The sequence below is a fragment of the Aphelocoma coerulescens genome, chromosome 2, assembly GCF_041296385.1.
Source record: "Aphelocoma coerulescens isolate FSJ_1873_10779 chromosome 2, UR_Acoe_1.0, whole genome shotgun sequence".
Lineage (NCBI taxonomy): Eukaryota > Metazoa > Chordata > Aves > Passeriformes > Corvidae > Aphelocoma > Aphelocoma coerulescens.
In genome coordinates, this window is record NC_091015.1 from 155,355,330 (window position 1) to 155,383,219 (window position 27,890).

The window sequence follows — 27,890 nt, forward strand, 5'->3', positions numbered from 1 at the left end:
AAAGAATATGGTCTTTTGATTCTCCTCTGCTGTGTCTTTTGTTCCTTGAGTAGAAGAGTAATATAAAGGGCTTTGCACAGAATAACATAAAGAAGAATTATGCCTTACATTACATTCTTGGCAGGAAAAGGACAACTTGGGGAGGGGTTTCATTAATGCCCTGATCTCTGCAGGAAGCCCAGCGGGGAGGAAGGGAAGATCGGTGAATACAATCAGACATTTGTTAGGTGAAATGGGACCTATGAGCGTATGAGAGGCTGCGCGTTCATTCAGACAATGCAGTAAAATAAACAGAGTGTGACAGCAAGAGATGAATTGTGGGATATGCCCAGCCCTCGCCCTGGAGGGATCTCTGCTGAGACAAGAGATTTTGCAATCGCCCAGCAGGACTCCCTGAAAGGGGCAGCCGCTTCTTGGGTCATGGCGAGGAAAAGTGGACCCACAATCCTTTGAGAGACACTATGCAGATCTTTCTGTAACCCATTGGTCCGTCCCAGACCCTCTGTAACCCATTGGTCCGTCCCAGACCCTCTGTAACCCATTGGTCTGTCCCAGACCCTCTGTAACCCATTGGTCCGTCCCAGACCCTCTGTAACCCATTGGTCTGTCCCAGACTCTCTGTAACCCATTGGTCCCCTGCTGATCCCCTGTATCCCTATAAAAGAAAGCCCCTTCGCCGGAGGAAGAGAGAGCTCGTCCCTGGATTTTCCCCTTCGCCGGAGGGAACCAACAATAAAGCTACCTCTGTGCGGAACCAGCCACACGGGCCTCTCGTCTCTCTCTGGTCTGGTTTGGCCTGGAGGATGCCCTGCAGAGCTGAGCTGAAATCACGAGCTGACAATCACTAAAGAGCTGATAGCCTCTGCAAGGGCCCTCCTTTGCCAGCAGCTGAGAGGAAGACACTGGGCCTCGGGAAGGCGATCCCTTCCGGGACCATCTCTCCGGACCAGTCACCTCTTCCTGGGTCAGAGCCACGGACCCCCCCACCAGCTGAAATAACTGGCGCCCGAACAGCCCTGGACCCCGGGACCCCCGGATCCCGGACCTGGCCTGAGCTGCGTCTTGATCACCAAGACAGAACCAGCCGTTCGTGTGCTGACCCTCTGAAGATAGGCCTACGTTTTAGCAGGACTTTTGGACGAGGACAGTTCGAGACCCTCACCTCCCACCAAGGACTGAAGTCCCTGAGGATCGAACTGCCAGACCACCCCCCCAGCAGACCTTTCCAGGAGCCAGCCCCACCAGAAAACAGGATTTGTAAGTTTAAGTTTCCGGCTCTCCTTCTTTTGCGCGCATTTTACTTTTGGTTTGGTTTTTTTTTTTTCTCTTTTTCTGCTGAGGGAGGAACTAAGATGGGACAAAGGCAAGCTAAACCCAGCCTTTCCCATTCTGAGAGAGACCTATACCCCTTTCTTCTGAATCTTCTCTTAAAATCTGACTTTAAATTCTCTAAAGGTATTCTTTCTAAGAAAAAGCTTAAATCTTTCAGTAATTGGATAGCTCTAAATTTCCCTGATGCTACTACAGATTCTGTTCTTTCTGATTCATTCTGGGACAGTGTGGGAAACAAACTGTATTCTTCTCAAGTCTCGGGAAACCTCTCTGTTTCCAAATTCATTCCTTTATTTCATTTACTGGTTAAAACGTGTCGTGCGAAACCCCCCTCTCCGCCAAAGCCCTTCTCTGCCCTTCCCCCCTCCCACCCCCCCTCTCCGCCTCTGGAAACGGCCAGCCAGAGCGCGGACTCGGCCGGCCGTCCCGACCCTGGCCCGGCCGGGGCGTCGGCCCCCCTACTTCCCTTCCCCGATCCCCTGTTCCCGGCGGTCCTCCCGGGCCCGCCCCCCCCCGCTCGCCCCCTCGGTTCCGCTGCCACCCCCCAGGCAGCGCGCGCGGGATCCATCCCAGACCCATCCCCCCTTCCCGGGATGGATGCCCCTGAGCCGCCCCCAGCCCCGCCTCCCTGTGCCCCTGGTATCTCGCAGCCCTCCCCGCACGGCACCACCCTTCCCCCTCTCGCACCGGCCCGCGGTGCCTCCGACCCCCCCCACCCCACCTCGTCCCAGCCTCCTGCCGTATCCCTGCCACACGCGGCCCTGTTCTCCCCCCACCCCAGCACGGCGGCCCCGTCCCAGCGAGCCGCCCCGCCGCCGCTGCCCCCCCCTGCACCCACGGAGCAGCCATGGTACAACACGGGGCCCGTCCCGCAGAGCCCCGCGCATGCACTGTGGGGCCCGGAACAGGCGTCACGCCCCCCGCCAGCATCCGCCCCTCTCGCCGCTGGCGGGACCCAGCTATCCGCGGCACCGCCCCAGGCTATCGCCCATAGACCCTGGCAGGCGCCGGCACATCCGCTCCCCCCCTCCCCAGCTGCATCTTGCGCAATCCCCATTCCCCCCGCTGCTGCGCTAGAGCCCACCACCCCCCCCCACCCTCCTTTCGCCCATCCCAACTCCACATGGAATTGCGAAACCGGCACTACCTGTAACCCGACCTCTCCCCAAACGACCTGCTGCTGTACAACCTCTCCACCCCCATGCTGCCATAACGAGACCCCCTCCCACCCCTCAAACCACCCCCGACCCCCCGCTATTCCCGACCTAGGTAAAGGAAAGTCGGCATTTCAAAAACGCCGCGCTACGCCCCCTGTATCCCAGCCCCGCCCTGCCACAGCTTATTCCTCCTGTTCAGATGACAGTAGCAGTGGCTCTGACTCTGAATCCGAGGACCGATGGGCACAGACACGCAGGGAAGCGAACCGGGAGGGAGATTGGGAATTGGCTCAGAAAATTTCAGCCTTTCCAGTCATTATAGGGAGAGGGAGGAGGGGTGGTCCAACTACAAAAATATGGGAATCTATCCCATACAAAGAAATCAAAGAGCTTTGCAAGGCAGCAAAAGAACATGGGAGAGGGTCACATTTCTTTAGAAACCTCTTGGAAGCCACTTTCTCTGCCTATACATTAGTACCACATGATATTAAAAACCTTATTAATTGCATCCTTTCCCCTGCTGAATATATGTTATGGGAAAGACATTGGAAAAGACATTTAAAAACACTGTCTGACACTTATGCTAAAGATGCAAATCAGACAGATTGGACAATAGAACAACTGGCTGGAGAAGGTGACCTCCAAAAACCCCTAGATCAAGCTACAACCTTACCTGAAGTAGCATTACAAGACATAGCTACTGCAGCTAAGACATCACTGTTTCTTACCCCTGATGATTCTGTTCCTACACAATATTTCTCTAACATCAAACAGTCAGCAAATGAAAGCTTCATTCAGTTTGTTGATCGTTTAAAAGCTAGCTTAGAAAAACAGATAGAAAGTCCAGATGGACGAAAGGAACTTTTAAGCAAACTTGCCATGGTAAATGCTAATGAACAATGTAAGAATATCTTGAGGGCCCTACCCATGGACACAGAACCTACAATAGAACAAATGATAGAGAGCTGTACTAGACACACATCCACAGAGAACACAATGACCCAAGCAGTTGTAAAGGGCATCACAGAGGGAGTTTCTGGTGCATTTGCTGCAGCAGTCTCTAAGGAGAACACCCGCTGTTTCTACTGTGGTGAACTTGGACACTTTATAAAGGACTGCCCACAAAGGTCACCCACCCAGGACCGTCGTGCCGCCTACCAAAGGCACCAGAGACAGCAACAGCACCAGCAGCGTCCAAAAAACTTCTATCGGAGCGCGGTGTCAAGGCCCCGCGCCCAGACAACAAATCAAAGGCCGTACTACCCCGCCCCGGCTGTGAACTCCACATCGGACCACCGACAGCAGACAACTGGACCTCACCCGGCACCATCATCCCAGGCGATCCCAGAACACATGAGAAGGATCCAACACACGGAGCGCTACCGATCGGGACCAGACGCCAACTGGTAACATCACTGCCATTTAACTTTGTTGACAAGCGTTTTTATCGTATTCCCACAGGAAAGTATGGACCGCATGACGGCCCATGGGACATTCTTATCCTAAGCGATACCATCCATGGTCCAGAACAACTCTTTGTATTACCTGAGATACAAACAGTGCAACCTGGACAAGAAATTCTTGTCCAGCTTTGCTGCACAGACATACCTTTCTTTCTCCCACAGGGAACACCAATTGCCCAAGCCTTTTTACTTCCACAGAACCGCCCAGAACAGCTCCCTCTCAATCCTACATCAATGTGGATAGAGATTGTGGGCTCAAATAAACCAACCATCGAGTGCAGCTTGTTCTGTAAAGGAGAGAGGGTCTACCGCCCAGGGATGCTGGACACCGGAGCAGACGTGACCATCATCGCCCGCTCCGAGTGGCCAGGGAATTGGGAACTGGAGCCAGTGGCAGGTATGATCTCCGGGATTGGTGGAGTTGCAGTGTCCATGAGAAGCAAACGAAATGTTGTCATTGAAGGACCTGAGGGCAAGATAGCGACCACCCGACCATTCGTGGTAAGAGCCCCCATCACCCTATGGGGCAGAGACCTTCTATCCCAATGGGGTGCCACTCTTACCATTCCCAGCCAGGATTTCTGACTGGGGCCACTGAGAAACGCGCGCTGCCATCTACTCCCCCGCTCACCTGGAAGACTGACAACCCAAAATGGACAAGGCAGTGGCCCCTTGAAAAAGAAAAACTCAGCGCGCTGGAAGCCCTGGTGGAAGAGCAACTTGCCAAAGGTCATATCACCGAGACCACCAGCCCTTGGAATTCCCCTGTCTTTGTGCTGAAAAAGCCCGGCACAAACAAATGGAGACTACTCCATGACCTACGAAAGATCAATGAGGTCATTGAAGACATGGGCCCCCTCCAACCCGGCCTGCCATCACCAGCGATGCTGCCCCGAGACTGGCTGCTTGCCATCATAGACATTAAAGACTGTTTCTTTAACATCCCGCTCCATCCCAAGGATGCACCACGGTTCGCCTTCTCCATCCCCTCTCTTAACGATGAAGCCCCACTCAGAAGATACCATTGGCTCGTCCTCCCACAAGGCATGAAGAACAGCCCGACCATCTGCCAGTGGTACGTCGCCCACATTCTGTCCCCCATCAGGAGCCTGTTCCCAGAGGCAATCATTTACCACTACATGGATGACATACTAATCTGTGCATCAGAAAAGACTTACTTGGACAGAACTCTTAAAAAGACAATTGCGGCCATAGAAGAAGCAGGATTTGAGATTCGTGAGGACAAAGTGCAGCACTCCAGCCCATGGACTTACCTCGGCCTCCAGATCCGGGAGAGAACCATCGTACCCCAGCAACTCGCCATCAAAAAAGACCCTAAAACCCTAAGGGACTTACACAGCCTGTGCGGATCCATAAATTGGATACGCCCCCTACTGGGAGTCACAACAGAAGACCTTGCTCCTCTCTTCAACCTCCTCCATGGCAGCAAAGATTTGGACTCTCCATGCGCCCTCACACCTGAAGCCCGAGGTACCATCGCCAAAGTCCAGGAAGCCCTGTCTTCACGCCAAGCCCATCGCGTTGAACCCTGCCTGCCTCTTCAGTTTGCAGTTTTGGGTAAAGCTCCCCGTTTCCATGGACTGATCTTCCAATGGGACCCTAAACTCAGAGACCCTTTGCTGATACTTGAATGGGTCTTCACAAGCCATCAACCTACAAAGACATTAACCACCTTCCAAGAAGTAATGGCACATTTAATAAAAAAGGCCAGAACTCGTCTCCGCTCTCTTGCAGGGTGTGAGTTCACATGCATATACTTGCCATTGACCACTGGAGATCTGAAGCTGTTGCTCCAGACCAATGAGAGCCTCCAGTTAGCCCTAGATAGCTACACAGGCCAAATTTCCATTCACATGCCAAAACATAGACTTTTCTACCGTGATGCAGCTTTTAATTTGATTCCAAAATTAATCCAAAGTAGAAAACCTCTTAAAGCTCTGACCGTCTTTACCGATGGGTCAGGTTCGTCACATCGGTCTGTCCTGACATGGAGACAACCCAATACCCAAAAATGGGAATCTGATATCCAAATAGTAGAGGGATCTCCACAGATTGCTGAGTTAGCAGCTGTCGTCAGAGCCTTTGAGAAGTTTAAAGATGAACCTTTTAATTTGGTCACTGATTCGGCTTATGTCGCTGGTATAGCTATGAGGGCTGAACATGCTTTTCTAAAGGAGGTCTCCAACAAAAAATTATATCAATTGGTCTCTACATTAATCCATTTAATCTCACACAGAAAACAGCCTTACTACATTATGCATGTGAGGTCACACACTGACCTCCCTGGTCCCATTGCCGAAGGGAACAGGAGAGCAGATGCACTGGCCATGCCAGCAGAGACTGCAAACGTCCCTGACATCTTTGCCCAGGCGAAGTTGTCACATGCATTTTTTCACCAAAATATTCCTGCCCTCGTCAGAATGTTCAAGCTTTCAAAAGATCAAGCAAAAGCGATCATTGCAACGTGCCCGAACTGCCAGAACTACCAAATACCATCTATGGGTACCGGAGTCAACCCCCGTGGTCTGAACAGCTGCCAATTGTGGCAAACTGATATAACACACTTCCCATCCTTTGGGAGATCCAAATATGTGCACGTGTCAGTTGACACATTTTCTGGGGCAGTGTTTGCATCAGCCCATGCAGGGGAAAGTGCCGTCCACGTCATCAAGCATTTCCTCCTTGCCTTCGCCACCCTGGGAGTCCCTGAAGAAATCAAAACAGATAATGGGCCTGCCTACACCTCTCATAAGCTAAAAGATTTCTTCAACCAATGGGGAATAAAACACAAGACAGGCATACCCAGCAATCCCACAGGACAATCCATTGTAGAAAGGACCCACCAAACCCTAAAAAGAGTCCTCAACCAGCAACGGAGAGAAACAGAAATCTTGTCTCCTGTTGAAAGACTCTGTAAGGCTCTCTATGTCATTAACTTCCTAAATGGTACATCGTCAGAGCCTGACCCCCCAGTACTCCGCCACTTCTCAAACTCAACCCAAGCTAAGCTCACGGAGAAGCCTCCAGTGCTAGTAAAGGACCCTGAATCACACCAGGTCTCTGGGCCTTTCCAATTGATTACCTGGGGGAGAGGCTACGCCTGTGTCCAACTACCATCCGGCCCGAAGTGGTTCCCAGGAAAAAGTATAAAACCATACTTAGGCCCTACAAACACTGCTACCACAAACACAAAGAACTCTCCTGAGACAAATACAGGACCTCCCCAAAACCAGACCAGCTCGGCATGGAGACGAAAACGTCGCCAGATGCCCACCAACCAGGAAAAAGATCGTCCCACCACACGGCAGCAGACAAAACAGAAAGCTGAACAAGAAGCTACAGCAAAAAGTCAGGCCGTAGACCAGACACAGCCTGAAAAAACTGATCCTTAGTTTATATGTTATCACCCCTTGCTACCCCAAAATACCCCCTTCCCTCAACCTTTGTCAAACCTCCCTAAACCCCAAAACCTCCCCTCCCTCCACAGAGCTAACAAATCTTGCTTATATTCCCTCTCAGAAGCCCCATCCCCGCCCAAAGATGAAATTTATCTACGTTGATGCTGTCCTCACCGCTGCCTCGATGTTCTTCGCCGTACCACACGCCTTCAGCTGGCTTGTCCCACAGCCTAGCCATAATGTTTGGGTGACCTTAGCAAAGACACTCAATCAAGACAATCTGTGCCTGTCCATGGGAAGCGTAGACAACCCACTCTCTACGTGCCTGGTAGGAATTCCCTTAGTAGCAGATGATTGGCCCATCACTAACTCAGAACTCCTCCGCACCACAGGTAAGAGGCCCAACCCGGTAGATACTTGGGATGAGTGGACAAAAATTCTGCCAAATGCTCGAGATGAACCCCAAGAATTAAACCTGCTGGGGTCCTCCAAAGCAACATATTGTGTCAAATTTTACTTTAGACTACAAAGCCAACGCTGGCCAGGGATTGACCAAGCAAAAAATACATACAGAAAAGACATATCGCCATCTAACAAAACCTATAATAGTCAAGATTGGTGCAATTACACCAGCCACGTACTCTCTGTGTCCACTCTCCACCCAAAAGTGTTGCCCCGGGGAGTCTTTCTTATCTGTGGTGACAGAGTATGGGCCGGGATCCCCTCACGCCTCCAAGGAGGCCCCTGTAGCCTTGGCAAGCTTTCTACTCTCACCCCAAATATTACATTGTTACATAATTGGAGACAAACAGACACATCAACACGTCAAAAGAGATCCTTTTCTAAGTTTGACGAAAGCTGTGACAGCCACATTTACAACTGGAATAAGGCAGGACAAGTTGCAGCTTCCGTATTCACCCCTTGGTTAGCTGCACTCAAGGCCCTTGGGGATATCAATCACCTAGGGTGTTGGCTAAGCAAACAAGCTAATGCGACATCTACCGCCTTGAGCGATCTTTTAAGAGATGAGGAGACTACCAGACACGCAACCCTACAGAATCGAGCAGCGATAGACTACCTACTGCTTGCCCACGGGCATGGCTGCCAAGACTTTGAAGGGATGTGCTGCTTCAATCTCTCTTCACACTCAACATCCATCCAGGCAAACATCCAGAAACTACAAGAACTAGTAAAGGACCTAAAAGTAGATAAGAGCCTAGACTGGGTCAAAGACCTTTTTGGACGATGGGGAATAACGGGATGGATTGCATCTTTGATTAAGGGAGTTTTGTGGGTATTCATTGTAATTATTATTGTGTTACTTATGTTCTCTTGCCTCCTACGTTGCTGCAAAAAGGCTGCTGGGAATGCCTTTTTAAATACAGAAGGGGGAGTTGTGGGATATGCCCAGCCCTCGCCCTGGAGGGATCTCTGCTGAGACAAGAGATTTTGCAATCGCCCAGCAGGACTCCCTGAAAGGGGCAGCCGCTTCTTGGGTCATGGCGAGGAAAAGTGGACCCACAATCCTTTGAGAGACACTATGCAGATCTTTCTGTAACCCATTGGTCCGTCCCAGACCCTCTGTAACCCATTGGTCCGTCCCAGACCCTCTGTAACCCATTGGTCTGTCCCAGACCCTCTGTAACCCATTGGTCCGTCCCAGACCCTCTGTAACCCATTGGTCTGTCCCAGACTCTCTGTAACCCATTGGTCCCCTGCTGATCCCCTGTATCCCTATAAAAGAAAGCCCCTTCGCCGGAGGAAGAGAGAGCTCGTCCCTGGATTTTCCCCTTCGCCGGAGGGAACCAACAATAAAGCTACCTCTGTGCGGAACCAGCCACACGGGCCTCTCGTCTCTCTCTGGTCTGGTTTGGCCTGGAGGATGCCCTGCAGAGCTGAGCTGAAATCACGAGCTGACAATCACTAAAGAGCTGATAGCCTCTGCAAGGGCCCTCCTTTGCCAGCAGCTGAGAGGAAGACACTGGGCCTCGGGAAGGCGATCCCTTCCGGGACCATCTCTCCGGACCAGTCACCTCTTCCTGGGTCAGAGCCACGGACCCCCCCACCAGCTGAAATAATGAATGGTAAGTTAATTCTATTCACATTTACAAGATTTCAATGGCAATATTTTCTGAACAATGGTCCCTATTGATGCTACAAGTGCTTACACATTGTGCCTGCTGCTTGCTGAACAGACACGACACTATTCGAGCAGCTGTATTCTCTAATTGGAAAAGGGAAGTTTCCAAAAATGATGAAAGGCTTTATCTCATCCATGATGCAACTGTTTGGAATCTAACTCATTTTGGTGCCTGATTTTTTTTCCCCCTCCTAATTGGCATCTCTTAGATTTGTTCTGTCAAGTGGCAGAGTAACTAGAGGCCAAACTTTATTAACTTCAAGTTTAATACTTCAGTATTTTATCACTAGTGCTTCTCAGAATAACAAAACAAACAGTAGTTTTGTCTACATTAGAAGGAGTTTGCTGTTTTGAGCAGGCTATTTAGATATATATCTCCTTTGCCTTTATAAACTGTGTCTCCACTAAGAGGATTTGCATGTCTACACGGTTCAACTGATTGGCAAACTTCCCCTGGTGCATACAAGGTCCCTGTACACTTTCTTATTCTAAGAAAGTACTTGGCTATAATGAAATACTTGGGAAATAAGGGAGGGGAGTGAGAAGAAAAAAAAAAAAAAAGAAGTCCAATCTCCCGTGAAATAACTTATTACTTGTGTTATTAAAGGACATTCTATACAAATACAGAATGCTGTTTGGGGGTATGAATTCTTCATGCTTTTAAACAACATAGTTCTTGCCAGCAAAAACTTTAGCCATAAACATGAAAAACCTCTGTCTTGAACTCTGAGCCAAGTTTAACACCACCTCTCTGTCTTAAAGGCCAATTTTTACACCATTTGACAAGAAAAGCAAATTCACATTACTTCCTGTGTGTTTGCTTGCTTGCTGTCTGTACACCAAGCTGCCTGATTTTCTCCACATTTTATGCAAAAATCAGCCCCTCCCTGGCCACAGGGACAGCAGGCTGCTGTAAGCAGGACCAGGTGCTGGCTGACATCTGGAAAAACACTGGGTCATTTCTAGTCTGGGATCTAAAAATCACCAACCAGAGCCCCAGTCTCTCCCTCATCTCTTCATTTTGGTACAGCTCAGCCCTCCTTGATTTTGAAACCATTGCCTCTAATATTTTGGATCCCCAGGGTTTTACACAAGCTCCCTGGAATTTGGTCCTATTGGCAGAACTGTGCTGATGGTTTAACCCTTGAAGGACTCAGCAGGGAAGGACAGGAAAGGATTTTCTTGACTATGGAAACATTGTTCTTGAATTACTTCAAATCAATGGAAATTTTCCATTATCCCTTCCAGTTGATCACATGCATTTCTTCTGTCTGTATCTTAAACATTTACCTCATTGTGATGGTCCACTCCTTTTCTGAATAACATTTTATCTTTTAATGTCCTCTCCTTGAGCAATGTCCACCTGTGCAGTTCCTCTGGAAAAGCATTATAGCAATAACAGAATGGAGGGCAAGGGTCCCGGAGGCATGTCATGTTGCTGCTGATGAAAACCTAAAAATTAAGAGGAATAACTCTCATTTTCCACCTTCACTGTGACTTTAACCAGTAATATATCTTTAATCAGTAATATATTTTATACTGCTTTAGATTTTCAGCACAATGAACAGAGGATTCTCACAACAACAACCATGAGGATTAGTTACAGAGATATTATTATCTCTGAACTAGATGGAAAGAAATGATCTTGTAGCCAGAGGACACTTCTACAAACCAAAAAGATATTGCTTTGATTCAGAGAGGTCTGAGACTGTGGAGTAGTAATTTAATTTCCATGCTTCAATTTCTCCATCGTATTGAAACAGGAACACTGATACTCATCTGCCATGGAGGGGCATTCTGATGAGGATGAGCAGGGTAGTGCAGGGCTTTTACAGTGGGGAGCACGGGCATGAAATAAAATTAAAATTTAAGAGATGAAGAAAAATGACAGGTGCAGAAAGGCTGAGCAGCTTGCTAAGGTCTGTGCAGTGAAGCATCTGTGGAGGAAGGATCAAAAAGGAGGAGCTGTCAGCTGCTGTTTCTATAGCAAGCAGCTTCTGGCTGGGACCATGGGCTCCAGAGAAAAAAAGTAGAGGGCTTTTTTTCCCCTGGTTTATCGTTTTCTGGTTATTGTTACAGATCGTGCTGTACCTAGCAGCTCAGCCCTGGGCACTGTGGCTGGTGACATTTTGCAGTGGTGGATGCCATGGTTAGTGAAATGCCTTTTAGTGAAGTGAAGTGAAAGGAGTATCGCTCGACCTTTTTTTGCTGAGACATCTGTCCCAGACTACTGTGTATGTTAGTCAAAGGACAGTCATATGCTTCTTTTCCCCTTTTTCATACTTTTACAGGCCAGAAAATCCTGCAACCTCCAAGTGATTAAAAGCATTTAATTAAATGCTTTGAAGGGGTTGTTTCTTGCATTATTAAACCAGGAAAGGCTCTAACTTTCACAAGAAGTTGAAGAGAAGGGAAAGACAAAGATGGAACAGAGAAGGTTACTAGTGGTCTTCCACAAGCAGATGTCCTGAGGGAATATGGAGGTGCTGGGCTGGAGTCAGTGCCATGCCTCCCCAAACTCCACTTGCAGCCTCAGCTCTGAGCCTTGGTTTTGCAGCTGGTGTTCAGTGTTAAATCTGGTCAAGGCCAGCCACATCCCCTGATGCTGAAGGCAGTAGGCTCTGCTTCTGCTGCTTGCAATAGATGGAAGTTCTTGGTGAAACATCCCCTTGCTTTTTTAAAAACTTTTCCCATTTTTTTCTTCCATTTCAGATCCACTGCTCAGTTCAGTCATGTTCCCTTTTCTTTCTCTTTAGAAAAAAAGGCATTGGTCATATGTATCTCCTATAATGATTTCAGGGGGTTTAAGGATATTGGCTCAGTTGGAGTTTTGTACAGAGTTTTGTATTGCAGTTTATGCTGCAATAGCCTTAAACTGCTCCAGTATCTGTGCTGGATATATTCTCATTTTTTCTCAAAAAATTCCAGTCTACATTGAATTGAACTCCTCCATGTAAGTGCCGTCCTGATTTCCCATACGAGGCATTAAAGTTTAACCACTGGCATTTTTGCCATTTCTCAGTAGGCTTTTGGAAGCCTGTCTTTGGCCAGGGTTAATTGGGAGGCTCCAGGTGGCTGCTCTCACTCAGACCACGTACTTTTCATGGCCATTTCTGTGAAGAGACTTTTGTGTGTGGACGGGTGCGTGAGAAAGCCTGCAGCCTGAGCTCACAGACAGGACTTGTTTAATCATGGCTCTTATTCATTCTGGTGACAAAAATCAAATCTGTTTTGAATAGAAATAGTAAAAGTTTGCAGATTTTAAGTTTTCCAGTCAGGAAAAGGAATCAATATCATGTATCTTAGTGGACCAAGGACAGAGCTTGAATACCAGAAATAAATGTTCAGTCTGCAAGCAGCTCACAGGCTTGAATGTGCTCAAACAAATTGTCTCGGTTTTGGAGACAAAACTTCAGGAGGAAACACTCTGGAGTGAGTGTCTCCTCCAAAGGGAAAAGGGCCTCCCCTTTTCCTCCACCAGTAAGACAAGCGGGTCACAGCAGCGAAAGTGGAAAAAACCTGTTTATTAACACCAAACAAAACAGGGTAGATCAGGATAAAAAACCCCTCAAAATACAACAAATTCCCGGAGAGGGAACAGACACGCGGGCTCGGACCAGCCGGGGCCACCCCCGCAGGCTCCGCAGACCCGCGAGAAGGGAAGGGAGGCAGTGAGGCAAGGGGAGGTATGGGGAAAATGAACAAGAAAGAAACCACCAGAACCTTTTCCCAGCTAGCTGGAACACACAGGAAGCCCAGAAAAGCAGCACAGTGCTCCCAGCGCACTCCCTGCCGAGCCCCGCCGAGCCCCCAAGCCCCCGAGCCGCTGGGCTGAGCCGCTGAACCGCCCCGCACTCGGGTCCTGCGGCTCCGGCCCCGCCCCCGGGTCCCTCTGACAGGCACCGCGTCCTTGGGCATTGAGCGCACGGTTAAGGAATGAAGGGACTTCATAACATCACCCCAGGACACAAATTTTCTTAGACAAGCTATTTAAATAGCCTCTGGTAGAAAACAAATATAAATAGCGCTGCCTGTTTCCAGAAAATAAATCTGTCTAAACTTTCCTGCTTAGTTTTTTATTGTGAGGTGGTCACCTGGAGATACTTTTCCTTCATTTCCAGATTGTTTTCTTTATGAAAAATATATGCTTTATTGGTCACTTCAAATGTACATCAGACCAGAGATTGTTCAAATGACCTTTTAAGGCTTCTAGAAGATATTCTGTAGATATAATATGACAGCTAGTGAAGCTCTTATGTTCCGTGAGAACCAGGAAAAAAATTAGTTTTTCTCCCAAAGGCTTATACACAGCTAATACTGATTTTTCAAAGGTTTGCTCTGAATCTGTTTGAACCATGTTTTTTCAGACTGAAGAGTAGAAAGACAGTAATAGGAATGAAATAACACTAGTAATTTAATATCAGTTCTTTTCTTTTTTCTCCTTCACCTCATTATGCAAAGCCTGATAATTGCAGAAATATATTCAGTACCCAGTGGGTATCTGTGCAAGATCTAGGATATGGAGTGGCTGCATAGGAATATTGACAGTGGTTGTGAATTTCCAAACTCTTTTATGTCTCAGAGTTTTCACTTCCAAACAAAGACAAGTTATTCACTCCTCCACAAGTGTTTCAATAAATCACTTCATTGATGAGAGGATTTGCAATTAAGCTCATGCTAAAGCACTCATTAACCATATCACCTTTATCTCTTTAATTACAGGAATGGGAGATGACTATCAACTGTATGAGTTAATCATTGAAAAGTGCCTGTCATTAATTCCTCCCTCTTTGGGAGCTAAAGCTTGCAGGGGGTCTTTACTCAGCTAAAACCCTCAGTGAGGACAACATGGACTTTGTCAGACAGGGTCGAGTGGGAGTGGGTGGGTGTTTTGCCTGAGTTAAGAAATAAATGCATTTTGTCATGGTTCAAAGTTTTCACTTCCCCTCAACACTGTACAAAGTCCCATTAGTCAGACCTTGCTGCTGCAGGGAGATTTTGCAGTGTGGCCATTGAAACTGTCCAAATGAGCACTAGATTATAACCCTACAGGGCAATTTCCACGGGCAAAATGTCCCTTCTGTCATGCAGTCAGCAGCACACCTTCCTTCCTTTTCACCCTCTCCACTGAAGATCCCCTCTGCGTAGGAAAGTCCACCTTGGAAAACGGGTTTGACTTTCAGCTCCCCTGCTCTGTTTATTACCCCCTACTTGTTGTCCAGGTTGGCAGCGATGAGGTTGATGAGAGAAGTACCAGGATAGCCCCAGGAACTTCAAGGCCCTGGGTTGCCTGGTTGGACAGACAGGTAGTGTTCTCGATTCCTTTGGTAAGCAGTAATGAATGCCAAAAAAACCTGGAAAACCCAAGACTGGCGCCATGGGTGGAATTTTGGGGTTTGCAATCATAGGGTGATCTATATGGCATCAGGCATGCTGGAGACAGATGGGGGTCACCTGTCTAATTGGGGCAAATGGATTCTAGCCCCATGGCTTGACAGGGCTGGTTGAGAGACTTTAAACTAAGTTTGAGGGGGGAAGGGGATCAGACAGGATCACTAGAGATAATTCTAGAGAAGAGGACAGGAATGAAAGCAAGGCTAGGGCTGCTCTGTCTTAAAGAGAGGGATAAATCCTGAACAGGCACCTTGCTGTGATCAGGACTGTGCCCAGAAACCTTCACACAACCTCGTTATTGATCACACTTGTGGAGGAGTGAATAACTTGTCTTTGCTTTGGAAGTGAAAACTCTGAGACATAAAAGAATTTGGAAAATTCACAACCACTGTCAATATTCCATGGCCCCTCCTTGGCAACAATGTGGTTGTCACCAGCTGAGAGGGTGGAGAGATGTGGTAGAGCTAGTTCCACAGTTCAACCACTTGAAAGAGGCTACCCTGAAGAAACTACTAATAGTAGGGGGTTTGTAACTTCAGTAGACTAAGATTATTGGTTTTGAGGTCCTTAGAAGACAGAGAAACTGCTGTGAGACATTGCATGGGGACACATGGCAGTACTGTTGCAGGACAAGGATAGTGTGATCGTTCATTCCTTTCTCACTAACACAGGACAAGGCCGTAATTTTCTATTTTAAGGCAAATGGCAGATGCTGTTGTTGTCACATCAGCAGATTGTTCAGTTATTACTGTTTGCATTGCAGGAGCATCCAGAGGCCCAAACTATGTTGAAACTCCTATTTGCTATGTACAGGATGTACTTTTAGGGAGCCCGTTCCTGCCTGGAAGAGCTTCTGAACAGACAGAGCTGATCATACTTCACTGCCACAATGAAAAAATGTGTGGTGTACTCAAAGTTGTAACTCAGGAAGTCCTTGATGAAGCTGTCAATTTTTTTAAGTACAGTCTCATTACTCAAGCAAGGTGGAGACACTCTGATCTAATCAGATGTTTTGGTTTTGAATCTAGGAAGAAAATATGGCACATGCTCAAAACAATCTACATTAAATGGGGCAGTAGCAGCGTCAGTTCCACTTGATAAGAAAGCAGACTGCTCACGAGAGGCTTAAGGATTTTTGTACACTTCTTTGCTAATGATCCCTTTAATTACTTGCTGTAAATCATCTGGAATGAAAACACCACCATACTCTTGTAAAGAAGAAGGGCTTTGTAATGTTGTGTAATATGTATGGATTTAGGGCCCTGGGGATTAAATTTGGCAATTTCAAGCATGCAAAGTTACTAATCCACACTTTGTCTATAAAAAATAAAAAGAAGCAGTGAGGCAGGCTGATGCCCTGGCTGGGGAATTCCACACGTCTGTCTTCTGCAACTCCCATCCAGGGAGCAAACATTATCATCCATGTTGCAATAGGTACAGGAAGACCAAATAGACACCCTTGCAGCAAAGCAGAGGTGGTTTTAATAGCTCCTTTTCGATATTTTCATCTCAGTTATTTTTCTTGACATTTCTGTTCTTCCAGTTTCCTAGTGTTTTAAAGTATGTATTTGTCACATTTAATTCTGTTTTCCTGTAATAGCTTCATCCACAGTGAATTCTCTTGGAGAACAGCCCAGAGATTTTTCTGTTTCTTCTTCTGCCTTTATTTTCCCTGCATCTGTTATTACATCATTTATATGGATTACATCCACATAATTTTAGCTTTTATCTCAAACTTATAATGCCATAGTCAGGCTGTCAAAATGGCTAAATCCTGAGGATTTTATTCCGGTAGAATTTGCACTAAATTGTCTGTGATTGCATCAGTAAGTTGAATGTCGTAGTATTTCCAGTAGGGGGGACAAAATAATATAGGTATGGGAATGAGGCATGAGTAAAAAAATAATTTAAGAGGCTGGTAAATTGAATCATATTTTGCAATTTTCACAGGGTCAATGACAAGCTGTCAGAAATAAAAGGATCTTGAATTTGGGTTCATTTATGAACCTTTGACCACACTTTTTGTTCCATAATTTTAATGGTTATTGTTAATTTTTTTTAAATACCGAATTTGACACATTCTGTATTTTTTTCCCTGCATCTCAATGATAGGTCCTGGAATCTTGTATCGAATATTTAGTTGGCTAAAGTTTCCTGTTTGTACTTCACTTGGCTTTTAAAGATAACTGGACTCCACCCTTCTGTATTTACTCTGTCTTGCTCTCTGCCTCCGCCTCCCCCACATCCATCACTGGGGCTTGCTTAGCCCTAAATCCCACCCAGCACTCAGTGCTTAGGGTTTGGTGAATTTGGGTACCAAAACACAAGAAAGAGTCAGGCAGATTAATACTAGATTTACAGAACCCTTGTAAGTTTTTGAAAACTGTGACTTTTTTTTCTCCTCCGTTCCCCCATCTTTCTCTCTCTTCTTCATCATTCACAATACCTCTCTGAGTGGGTATTCATTGTCTAATTTAATTCAGCAAATTGAGATCAAATTAAGGATATTCATAGCCCTGCACCCCAGAATTAATTAAATGGAATAAAGGCAATTACAGATTTAATTTTTCTTGCTCAATATCCACCTATCTCCCTGTTTTCATGTGTGATTAACCTATCAAACATTTCAATTTCTTTCTCAGACCTCACCCTCAGACCGAGCTGGAATTATTGGTAGCAAAGTTTGTCAGAGGATGAATTACACAGGTGTTGGTGCCAGACTCTTCACAGTACCTTTATTCAAAAGTCACATTTCATAAAATAATTTAAGTATCACGTTGGAGTTTATCTGATAACCAGGATGCAGATAGGTTTCATGGGTAATCTGACTGTTGTGGGACATCCTATTTTTCTGGTGAGCTCTCTGCCCACCTGGCTGCTATGAGTTACAGGGGACACCACCTCTTCCAGTGTCCAGCTTTTAGAACAGTGCAGTGACTGCCAGCTTTGTATCCATTCAGACTGAGAAATGGCAGAACAACACCCAGTGGTGCTTTTTAGGAGAAATTCCTGGTTGATGATGAGAGCAGGCTGGCCAGGACAGTGAAATCCCATCCATGTGCAGACTTAAGAGGAGATATCAGCTGGGCCTTTGGGACTAGTGCTCTGGATCCCATCTCTGAATTTCTCTTCACATCTCATTCCTGTAGACTCAGTTATTAAACTTGGTCCTACCAGGGTCCTAAGAAGATGGATTATTTGTAAAAACAGTTACAAATTACAGGAGATTAAAAAAGTTTTATGAACATCTATGGGAAAGTGCATCACATCAATGGTGTTTGAAGTGATGAAAAAATGAACATCAGCATTCAGGGTTGATTTACTGTCCATACACAAGTAGGTGTTAGTGACAACATTAAAAGACCCTGGCTTGGTCAAGATTTGGTGGAGTAGCAAATCCTTTAAGACTTAGGGTCAAATGCAGCCCATATTGACACACCAGGTGATCCCACTCCATGTCAAGGATATGAAATACCTGGATTTTTAAGGTATCTCAGCATTGATAGGAGATATGTGCTGTCAAATAACTTCTGGGGGGCACTCATATTCTCAGAGAGAGGAGTTGAGGAGAATTCCAAATTTCAGATTTGCCTGCCAGAAACAATGTTTCCCTAAACATGTCCCACACTAGGCAAATCTCCTGCTGCTGGGATGGTGCTGTTCTAGTGGCTCCTTGGATAAAACAAAGAAATAGAATGCAAAGGAAAAAAGGAGAGTTATACCTTTTCCTGTTCTTTTTGGAGAGGAATGGTGAGATGATAGGTAAGATTTGAAAGGAAGTCTTGCCCACACCTCATTGCTCTTGGGACACAGGCACGTGATCCCTTGCAGCTCGGTACCACTTCTCTGCTGAGCAGGGGACGAGCTGCAGAACAGGACTAGGTGCTGCCAAGAGCTTTCCTGTCTGGCTCTGCAATTAGTTGTGTAATTTGTGGCTGTTTGCACAAGCACACTCTACCCACTGGTCTCTGCACACTCATTGTTAATGGATGTCATCGGACAGGGCTATTTCCCATCGTGTCATCTTTGCTGTCCCTCTGATTCATGTTTCTTCCACTGTGTCTGCAGCCACTGTATGACTCTGCAACACCAAGGGCAGTCATTTCCTTTGGTACCAGAGGAATCTTCTCCAGTGAGCAGCTGGGCTGAATTATCAGCCTGGGGTGTTTCAAATAGATTATAGTTGAGCTTCAAAATCCAGGGGCCTCATTTCTCACACAGTTAGACTATTCTGATACTTGTTCAGATGGTAATTTCAGGGTGACATGTCTGACCACTTGAATGAGAACAAGACTGTTACATTCACTTTATACCAATAAATAAAATCTTCCATTAGTAGTTGAGTGAGTTACAGAAGCAGATGATTAAAAGCAAATCATTCATACCCATATAGGACACCTAGGCTTCGGTGCTTAAAATTATGACCCATTTAAAAACTTTGGTAATTTACAGTCTGGACTTTTGGAAAACTGTGGGCCAGGGTACCATAAGCAGAGATAGATCCCATCAGGGTCTTGGATTCAAATGCTGTTTCATATTAACATACACAAACTCCCATTTTCTACCTCTTAAAGGTTTATGTTTATGATTCCTGCCATGTTTGTTGGTGATAAATTACAACAAAAATAGCCTATGAGTTTATATTTAGGTAATTCTGTAAAGGCTAAATTTGTCTCTGGCAGGTTACTTTATTTGGCCATTTGGTCCTGAGAAGCACATCTCTCATGCTTTCCCAGCAACTCTATGTTTTAGTTCTTACAGGAAAGGAAAGAGTTAAAATCTCGTCCATATCGGAGAGGCTATAAGGAGAAGTAATTTGCATATTCGACTCACTTTTCCTGGAAAGGAACAGGAAAGAGTAATAAATTCTCAGTAGGAGTCAAGGAACCTTAAGATATCATATAATCAGGAACAGATCATACCACCAGCGGATGCTCAAGTTTTTTGCACCCAGTTAATAGTCAGGCAAACTGAAGAGCTGGGGGTGAAAGACAACCAGTACCCAAGTTTTCCAATCCTTTCCTTCTGTGCTATCACTATATTAGTGTTTTTGCTCTGAGAAATTAATATATTCTCCATTTGAGGCATTTCATACAATAAAATATAAAAAATTCTATAGTTGTAAAGGGTCATCTAGGTGAAAAATGAAAGGATGTTTAAATATGCAGATAGATATTAAGTAATACTAGGGAAAAAATCTATAGAAAGTCTTTCCTGTTTTAAAGATTTGGTATCCTTAGGCACATTACTAGGATGTTCACAAAAAACAAGGTTGAAATTAGTGGGCACAAGATTCTTGAAAAATTGTCCTACTCCTCAAAGCCGTCCAGCAACATCCCTGTAGAGTGTAAGGGTTGCCTGCTGCATGGCTGAGGAAAGATTAGTGCTGACAGCACAGAAATTACAGCACATGGGTACCTGCTCCAGATGTTCTTCCTTCATTGTTCAGCACCCTGAGCCTTTGCACATTGTCATATTCACTGGAGTGATCCTAAACCAGAGCAAACAACTGACATAACCAGCTGGATAAGCCCAGTAAAGACAATGGTGCACTCCAATTAAATTAAATTAGCAATAATTAAGCTGAATGTCAGCCTTAGATGTGTGTGTTTCAAATAGGTTGAGCTGCTCTTCCTCTTGCTGAGGTTCATCGTGGAGTGGCTTTTGAAGGGCTGGGTGAATTTATGGCATGGAGCCATTCCAAGGTGCTTAGGGAAGGTCAGCCCTCAGGGCCTGCATGTGCTGGGCTAATTTTTTATCACCATAAATGAATGACTTGACACTACTGTGGCTGTAGAGAAGGAGCTTTGGATCCTGATTTGCTTTTTTATGCTGAAAGAGCCTTTTCTGGCTGCCTCAGCAAATGCCTATGATACAGCCAACAAGGGTGCTGCTTCCCTGTCTCTGAGATCACCAAGTTTCAAATGGCTGATTGCCCCTAGCACTATAGTTTTCATCCAGATCATTTGTCCCTGAAAGAGGTTTAATTTATTGGAATTAATTTCATACAGCTGCTGGAATACATCAAAGTGCAGCAAGAGGGAGTTGAGCAAACTCAGCCCCCACGGTGCCTGTCGGGAGGGAAGCTGCCATCTGTCTCCCTGACGAGCTGCATTAAGTTTTTTTCCACTAAGAAATCTGTGCTTTTTGTTTCAGCCTCAGACACTATTCCTCAAAGATGCTCTCTTTAGGCAGGCAATTTCTGATGACAGTGGCTCCTGGTATAATCACCACTGGTAAAAATACAGTAAAGCTTTAGCTTGGATTTAAAGTTCACCTCTGTAGTAAGTGGGGAGGAAACCTGCTGCTGGCAGATAGCAGGTGGGATTAAGTGGCTGCATTAAAGGCTTCAGGCACACTCTGCTAGGCCGAAGCATTGTGGGTTCAGATCTCCACTCATGCAGTCTTTTTCTCCAGGGCAAAATTCTGTACATAACACTGCCTAATGGGAGACAGACATTCTTCAACTGAGACATTCAGCAAGATACAAGGTGACAGAGAATCTCACTTCCAGCAGTACCTTTACACTGTTCTCTCAGCATTTGTGCCTTTGTTGATTTTGTCTTTTCTGATCTAACCAGAAATTAAAGCTGTGCTAGTTCAGCTCTAATCAGTGCAAACACATGTAACTGCAGAGATGGGAGCCCTGTGCATGCACTGAGCTGTGAGGTACATGGTGCTTGAGCTGAGGAAGGCTCCAGATCCAATGGTGAGGTCAGATGAACAGTTTGGAAACAAGTGATGGTGCTGCCTGTGCACGGTACTCTGCTGAGTGACAACACGACACAGCTAAGCCACTGCAGAATAAAATGTCTTTGCTGAAGGCTTTGCTGGGACCAGCAGCTCCAAAGGTGGGAAACACAAAAGTTGTTCAGCACTGTACTGTCTGAGCAGCAGTGACTGCTTGGCCATACCACAGTGAAATACATTAGATTAAGGTCTCTTCCAACCCAAGCCATTCTGCAGTTCTGTGAAACAGAAATAGATATATTTCTGTTTTCACAGTTGCAGAGCTGTTTTCAAGGGTTGAGCTTTAACTGGTACATTAGGGATGGGAAATCCTAGAGGCTTTAGACATTTGTGAGAAGTGGGAAAATTTTTACTCGTGTTTGTGTAGAGCTCAGCACAGGGGATCCTGATCTAATGGGAATATCTAGACACCACTGCAATATAAAGGGTAAGTGATAGAAATGCAATGTCCTACCAAGATTAATAGTAATGGAGTAGAAGGAAAATGACTACTTCAATGATATGATAATAGCACTTTGTGACATACAGGCATTGTAGCTCAATAAATAAGTAGTCACTTGTAAAACAGAGCAATCAGGAATCAGAGTGCTCAGTCTAGTGTGTTTTCACAGTCATCTTTGGTCACTACAAAGTGCATTTGGGATGCAACCAGCAGAAGGAGAAGGTTCAGCACACCCTTAGATTGTGACAGCACTTCTCTGTGTTTCTCTGCTTTCCTTGTTGAGGTGCAAGTCCTGTATGTGCATTTCAGGGCACATCCATAGCACTGAGATTAGAAAGTTAGGAGTGTATGTTTTTCCCTGCAAAATGGAATCAAGAGCATAATAGCATAGGAAAGGGAGGGACCTTGTGTGCTTCTGGACAAGTCCTTTTCAGGATGTCATTTAATGTAATCCCATCCTTAATGGATCAAGTCCTGTCTTGGGATTTTCATCTCTGTCTTCCCTTTTTGGGGTTGTTTCGGATCCCTACTTCCTTAATGAGTGGAATCCTTCATCTAATTTCCAGCCTAAATGTATTAATGGACAGATAGCTCATAACCATTTCCTCTCCTGCCAACATATTATTTTAATTAAATAGGTTTTTCCCTCCACTGGCAATTAATATGCTGATGTATTTATACAGCACAATCATGTAATATCTGTCTCTATTTGGCCAAGCTTTTCTAGGTCCCTTGGTACTGTTAAATTTTGGTTACTAAATACATAAAATAGCTGAAGATCCTATAGGGGACGACGTCGCTCAGCTCTCTAATAGCCATGGGAACACCTGATGAGCTGGGACATGGAAAGGAGGACACAGCTCACACACCCATCCACTAAGCCTCCATGGGTACTCAAAAATACATCACAACCTTGGGATGTGGGTTTGGAGACAAAAATCCTAGGACAGTGGCTGGAAAGAAACTTCCACCACTGGAGAAATAGGACTTTTGTAAAGCACTCCCAGAGAGGATAGATATCCTACATTATGTTCCCTTCCTGGGAATGTGGTTTACCTCATATCTGCAGATTTGTATTTGTCACCGTGCAGCCTGTCTGAAGGGAGATACTCTTGTGTAGCATCCTGCCTTCCCAGGTCTGCATGTAAGATGCCAAGGCTTATTAAATGGATATTTCTTGGATGGTGGCTTTTCCTGTATTGTGCGGCTGGCTGGTATGTACAGATAAGGTAATCACCACTGCCTCTGCAAGGAAAAACAAAACTGCTGCAAAGCAGGAAGGCTGGAAATCTACTTTCTATTCTTGGTCATTTTTGTTGGTATAGTGGCTGATTCACTTGCTGTTGGCTGCCTTTGGCAGAAAGGTCAGTGCTGGAACTTCTCACACCAAATCCCTCAGTTACCAGAGTGCCCCTCTGATTGGCCCAAACACTGGAGCTAAAGTAAACTCTATTCAAAAAAAAAAAAAAAAAAAAAAAAGAGCAAAAATAATACCCATCTGAGCAGATTTTGTACAAGTAAATCCATCCACCTTTCATTTTTTCATAATCCTTTCCCTACCTGTAATCCATTATTTTTCAGACATGAAACTTGTCGTTTACTTGCTGAGGACAATGCTCTGCTGAGGAAGGTCAACTGAGCTGAGAAGCTGGTGCTGTGTACTGAATTTTGCGCTCAAAATTGTGCAGAATACGTCCACTCTCCTGAAACACTGGCACAAAATCTTCCTGGTGTCACAGAGATTTCAGGTTCCCAGTTGCACAGATGCGGAACAGTGAAGCAACGAGAACATACCTTTATTCTGAAGTTTCCTTTACCATTAAGGCTGTAGCTTTAAGCAAATCAGCATGTTTTGATCATGTTGTTTGTCTCGGTTGCTCTGCTGAGCCACACCAACCCTTCAGTTTTCCTCCCAAAGGCTCCCATATACAAAGTTTCTCTGTACCTCACCCACAAGGCATGACTTTTTCTGGCTAAGAGCAGCTGTTGCTTTCCTGCACCAAATGCTTTGTGCAGTCATCCGTGAGAAGAAATGCTGAAAACTCTGTGACCCTCAGGAGTTTCCATCTGTAGCTGGCTCATCTTTAGAACATTCCTCTTCTTCTTCACCATTGCACATGAAGCATATGAGAAAATAGTGGAAGCACTGAACAGATGTTCATCAGCCTACCATCAGTATCCAGCGCTTCTGGCTGTGGAGGAGGAGGCAGGTGGTTTGCATGTGGTGTTTACATCATTCTTTGAGGGATGCATCCACTGTCACTGTGGAGGATGTGTTTTGGGGTGCTCTGTAAGGCAGCAAGACATGGCATTTAATAGTAAAAATACAGGCTGTAACTCCATGTGAGCAGGTATTTCCACATCAGGCTGAATTATACTTTGAAATACTTTGATTGGTTCCTACAGGGATTGCACCCAGGACCAGTTCAGTCTCCAGCAAAGCAAGCCCAGCCAAGGGAAATGGTGGCAGGCATGAGACAAGGAATGTGGGAAGGAGCAGCTGTCCCACCCGCACCCCTACACAGCAGGCAAAGGGGGCAGCTTTGGTGGGAGGCATGCGGGGCAGTGGGGCTGGCTCCTGATGGAGGGACTGGATGAGGAAGAGCTACTGGGCAGGAGGGAAGGATGGACCTGTCCCAGGGGGCACCTTAAACCACTCCAGCTTTGCAATACCCAGCAGAGCTACTTTCTCCATAGTCTCCCTTTCCCTCCAGAGCCTGGGAATTGGAGGGCTTTCCTGAGGATATGGACTGTATATATTTATTCTTATGGCTGGGAAAAATCAACTATTGATACATGGCTGGAAAGCTCTGATTGTCCCTGTGCAGCCAGAAGAAGGGTTTATTATGGTATCTTCTTTGAGAAAGGGTGGGGCCCTTAGGAGAGAAGGCAATATGACATATCTTTGCAATGACCATGACATGGTTTTTCTGTTCTTATGCTTTTGTCAGCCCAATCATCCAAATATCAGCATGTGCATAGCCAGAACTAATGGCAAAACATTTTCTAAGGGTTTGTCTTCTGAGGCTGAACTTCTTTGGGAATTACCCAGTTTCTGAAAGTAGCTGAGTATTGTCTTTCCCTTGGTGGGGTATTAGTGAGGTCTCTTGCCTCTATCTGATTACTTAGTATTTTTACAGGACTATTCAGAAGTTTAATAATATTGAGACCTTTATCCCTCTATTAAATTTGACTGCTGTGAGCCAAAGGATTCAAAAACTATTTGGGAGGATCTGACTGTTCAACAAACACAAATTTATGTCATAATTCAGCTGGATATTGGGCCAAAAATGCACTGAGGAATGATGAAACATTTAGCCAACTCACTAATGATGTTCGTAATCACGGTTGTTCTCAGGTGGGAAAACAAAGGTGGGATCTTTTGCATGAAAATTGCCTCAGAAAGGCAGAAAATACTTGAAAATCCTGTGCCTAAATGTAAAAATGATGTTTACTGTTCAGTCACCATTCCTGGCTTTGCTGCAAAACAAACTTCTTTCCAACCCTGTGTCAATTTGCCTTTCCCAGCACATGCCAGTTTTTTCTGGTCAGATCAGGAACTCTCTGAGCAGGAACTGTCTGTTGCTCCGTGCTTGTACAGCCTCTTATAATGAGAATTCCTTCTTGGTTCAAGCTGCTAAGCATTCTTATATCCCAGTAATATATACTAATAAATAATGAAAGTGGAGCAGAGAAACTAGCAAGAGAGCTGAAGCTTGTATAGTTGGATAAATGGCATTTGACTTCACTTCTAAGCATGTCTGGAAAGCAAACGAAAATTTTTGTTAGTTGCCAAGACCTGTGTCACGCCCATCACTGACACTTAAAGCGGCACAGCGCTCTCTTCCAGAGCCTGTGGAGCTACTTCAGACATGTATCCTATGATGTACTATGATAGATAGCCTTAGGTCCATTCTCTGATCATGATGGATAAGCAAAAGAAAAAGTGATCTGAAATAAGTTGGTTTTAATATATATTTATTTCTTCTGGGGTTTGCTAGTCCCTGCATGCCACGCCATGCCATGTAGGATCAGAGGAGTTAGCCTGACTTCTCCTTCCTTGCAAAGATGACTTCCCCAATTTGGCGTCACATTTTTTTGACTACATTTTTACCCCAGGTTTCAAATGGTCTCACCACTCCTTTGTGGAAAATATTTTTCCATGCTATCATCTGCTCATCCCTTTTTTTTTTGCTTATGTGTTTGCTATCGTAAGTTTTCCTTTTTTTTTCTGTGGTCTCCTGCTGTTAATGGAAGTTCTGTAATGCAAGAGCAATGAGGACTCTGTGTGTGTGTGTGTCTGGGGGCTTGCATGGGGGGGGAGGTACATGGCAAGGTGCAGAGCCAGGTTCCTTGGGCTCAAGTACAGAAATGCTATTGGAAGAACAGGGAGTGTTTGTGCTACACTGATCTTCATAGCCCTGATCAGTGCAACAGAGGCTCGAACTGCTTCACATTGCAGCTGGTTTGTGCCACAAACATTCTCAGCTGGCTCGTGCCCCCTTACATGGGCTGTCTCTGGCAGTTGGGGGTTTAAAATGTAAGTGCTGACAAGAAGAATTATAAAAAGTGTTTGGAAAAAAACTGTCTCATTAAGGAGGGGTCCACCCTCCAAAGATGGGGAACACTGGATCAGCAGCTCTCTTGATCCAGGAGCAGTTCTGAGGCTTCAACAATTACAACAAAAATCAGGCAACTTTGAGATGTCTTTTACCTCTCTACAGATTGTCTGTATGTGGTAACATCTGCTATCCTGTGTTTTTGCATGGCTAGTTAAATGACTGTTTAATAATAAACCTTTAAATATATCATATAATGAAGTCAGATATCTTTATTTTATTTTTCCTTAGTAGATTAAGCATTTTCATGCAGCTATAAAATTGTCCATTTTTAAATAACTGCAACTTTGCAAATCTTTTTCTCATGCAAAGATTCAATTTTATTACATATATTTTAGTAGGTTTTTCTACTTTCATTTAATATCCTGTTGATCTATTTTAAAACATTTCCTAAGGCTGAACACAAAGACTAACACTTTACAATTCTCCTTCACTATTCCCAGTGAATGAACATCTTACCACGCAAGGCAATGCTCAGTATCATCAGATCCTCTGCCTCGCTGGCAGAGGCTGCCTGTCTCCTGTGTGTGTCTGCCGGACCCTCAGATGCCTCAGATGCCATGACGGCACCTCCTGCCCCCCCTTCTGGGGATGGCCTTCACCCTCACCTTTGTCTCATCCTGGAGCATTTTGGGCAGGAGCAGCTGAAGTCATGGCAGGTCAGTCTGGGGAGGATCAGCACCAGGGAATACTGGTTTGTTACCGGTTAATGTTCCTCCCATGAGAGTGACTCTGCACTGGGCTGTTGCCAACATGACCCCATGACACTTCATATAAAGTGGAGATATTAATACATTTAATTTGCATCTGGGTATCAAAATAAAGATTAGTTCTTCTCCATAGTTTAAGACAGTGTTTTCATATGGACTCTGGTGTTTAACAGCACTGCCTTAATAATGGGGTAGTAAATTCTGCTCTCTACACACATAGTTCACTCTCTATGCATGCAACTACAGCTACATGATGGCTGATTTTATAGGGGAAATGGTCCCAGAAGGTTTATTCACACAGTTTACTAAAGGATTTTAAAGTTTGCCAGTTGATGTCAAAACTCTCTTTGCAGCGTTCCTTCAAACAGTGTGAAACCTCAGGACGAGGAGATCCTCTCAGCCCCACCAGGGGTTCTCAGCACTGGGCACCTCCATCCTGTGGGGTGTGTCACACAGAAAGAGGG

The 27,890-nt window shown here is 45.4% G+C and overlaps 1 protein-coding gene across 2 annotated transcripts; it reads left to right on the forward strand.

The window, feature by feature from the left end:
- Nucleotides 1–324: 324 nt before the first annotated feature.
- On the forward strand, nucleotides 325–26,888 carry LOC138105433 (syncytin-A-like). 2 transcript variants are annotated; one of them, XM_069005403.1, is made up of 2 exons: nucleotides 325–1,257; nucleotides 7,493–10,229. In XM_069005403.1, exon 2 carries the CDS (start codon nucleotides 7,514–7,516, stop codon nucleotides 8,807–8,809), a length of 1,296 nt encoding a protein of 431 aa, XP_068861504.1. In that variant the 5' UTR covers nucleotides 325–1,257; nucleotides 7,493–7,513; the 3' UTR covers nucleotides 8,810–10,229. The 2 variants fall into 2 exon arrangements, 1 of the variants encoding a protein (XP_068861504.1); XR_011148469.1 differs by lacking the exon at nucleotides 325–1,257 and adding an exon at nucleotides 23,679–26,888 and having other exon boundaries at nucleotides 7,322–9,455.
- Nucleotides 26,889–27,890: the final 1,002 nt, after the last annotated feature.

What these genes read in the sequence shown, in the direction of transcription:
- LOC138105433 (XM_069005403.1), top strand. Translation starts at nt 7,514, where the DNA reads ATGAAATTTATCTACGTTGATGCTGTCCTCACCGCTGCCTCGATGTTC.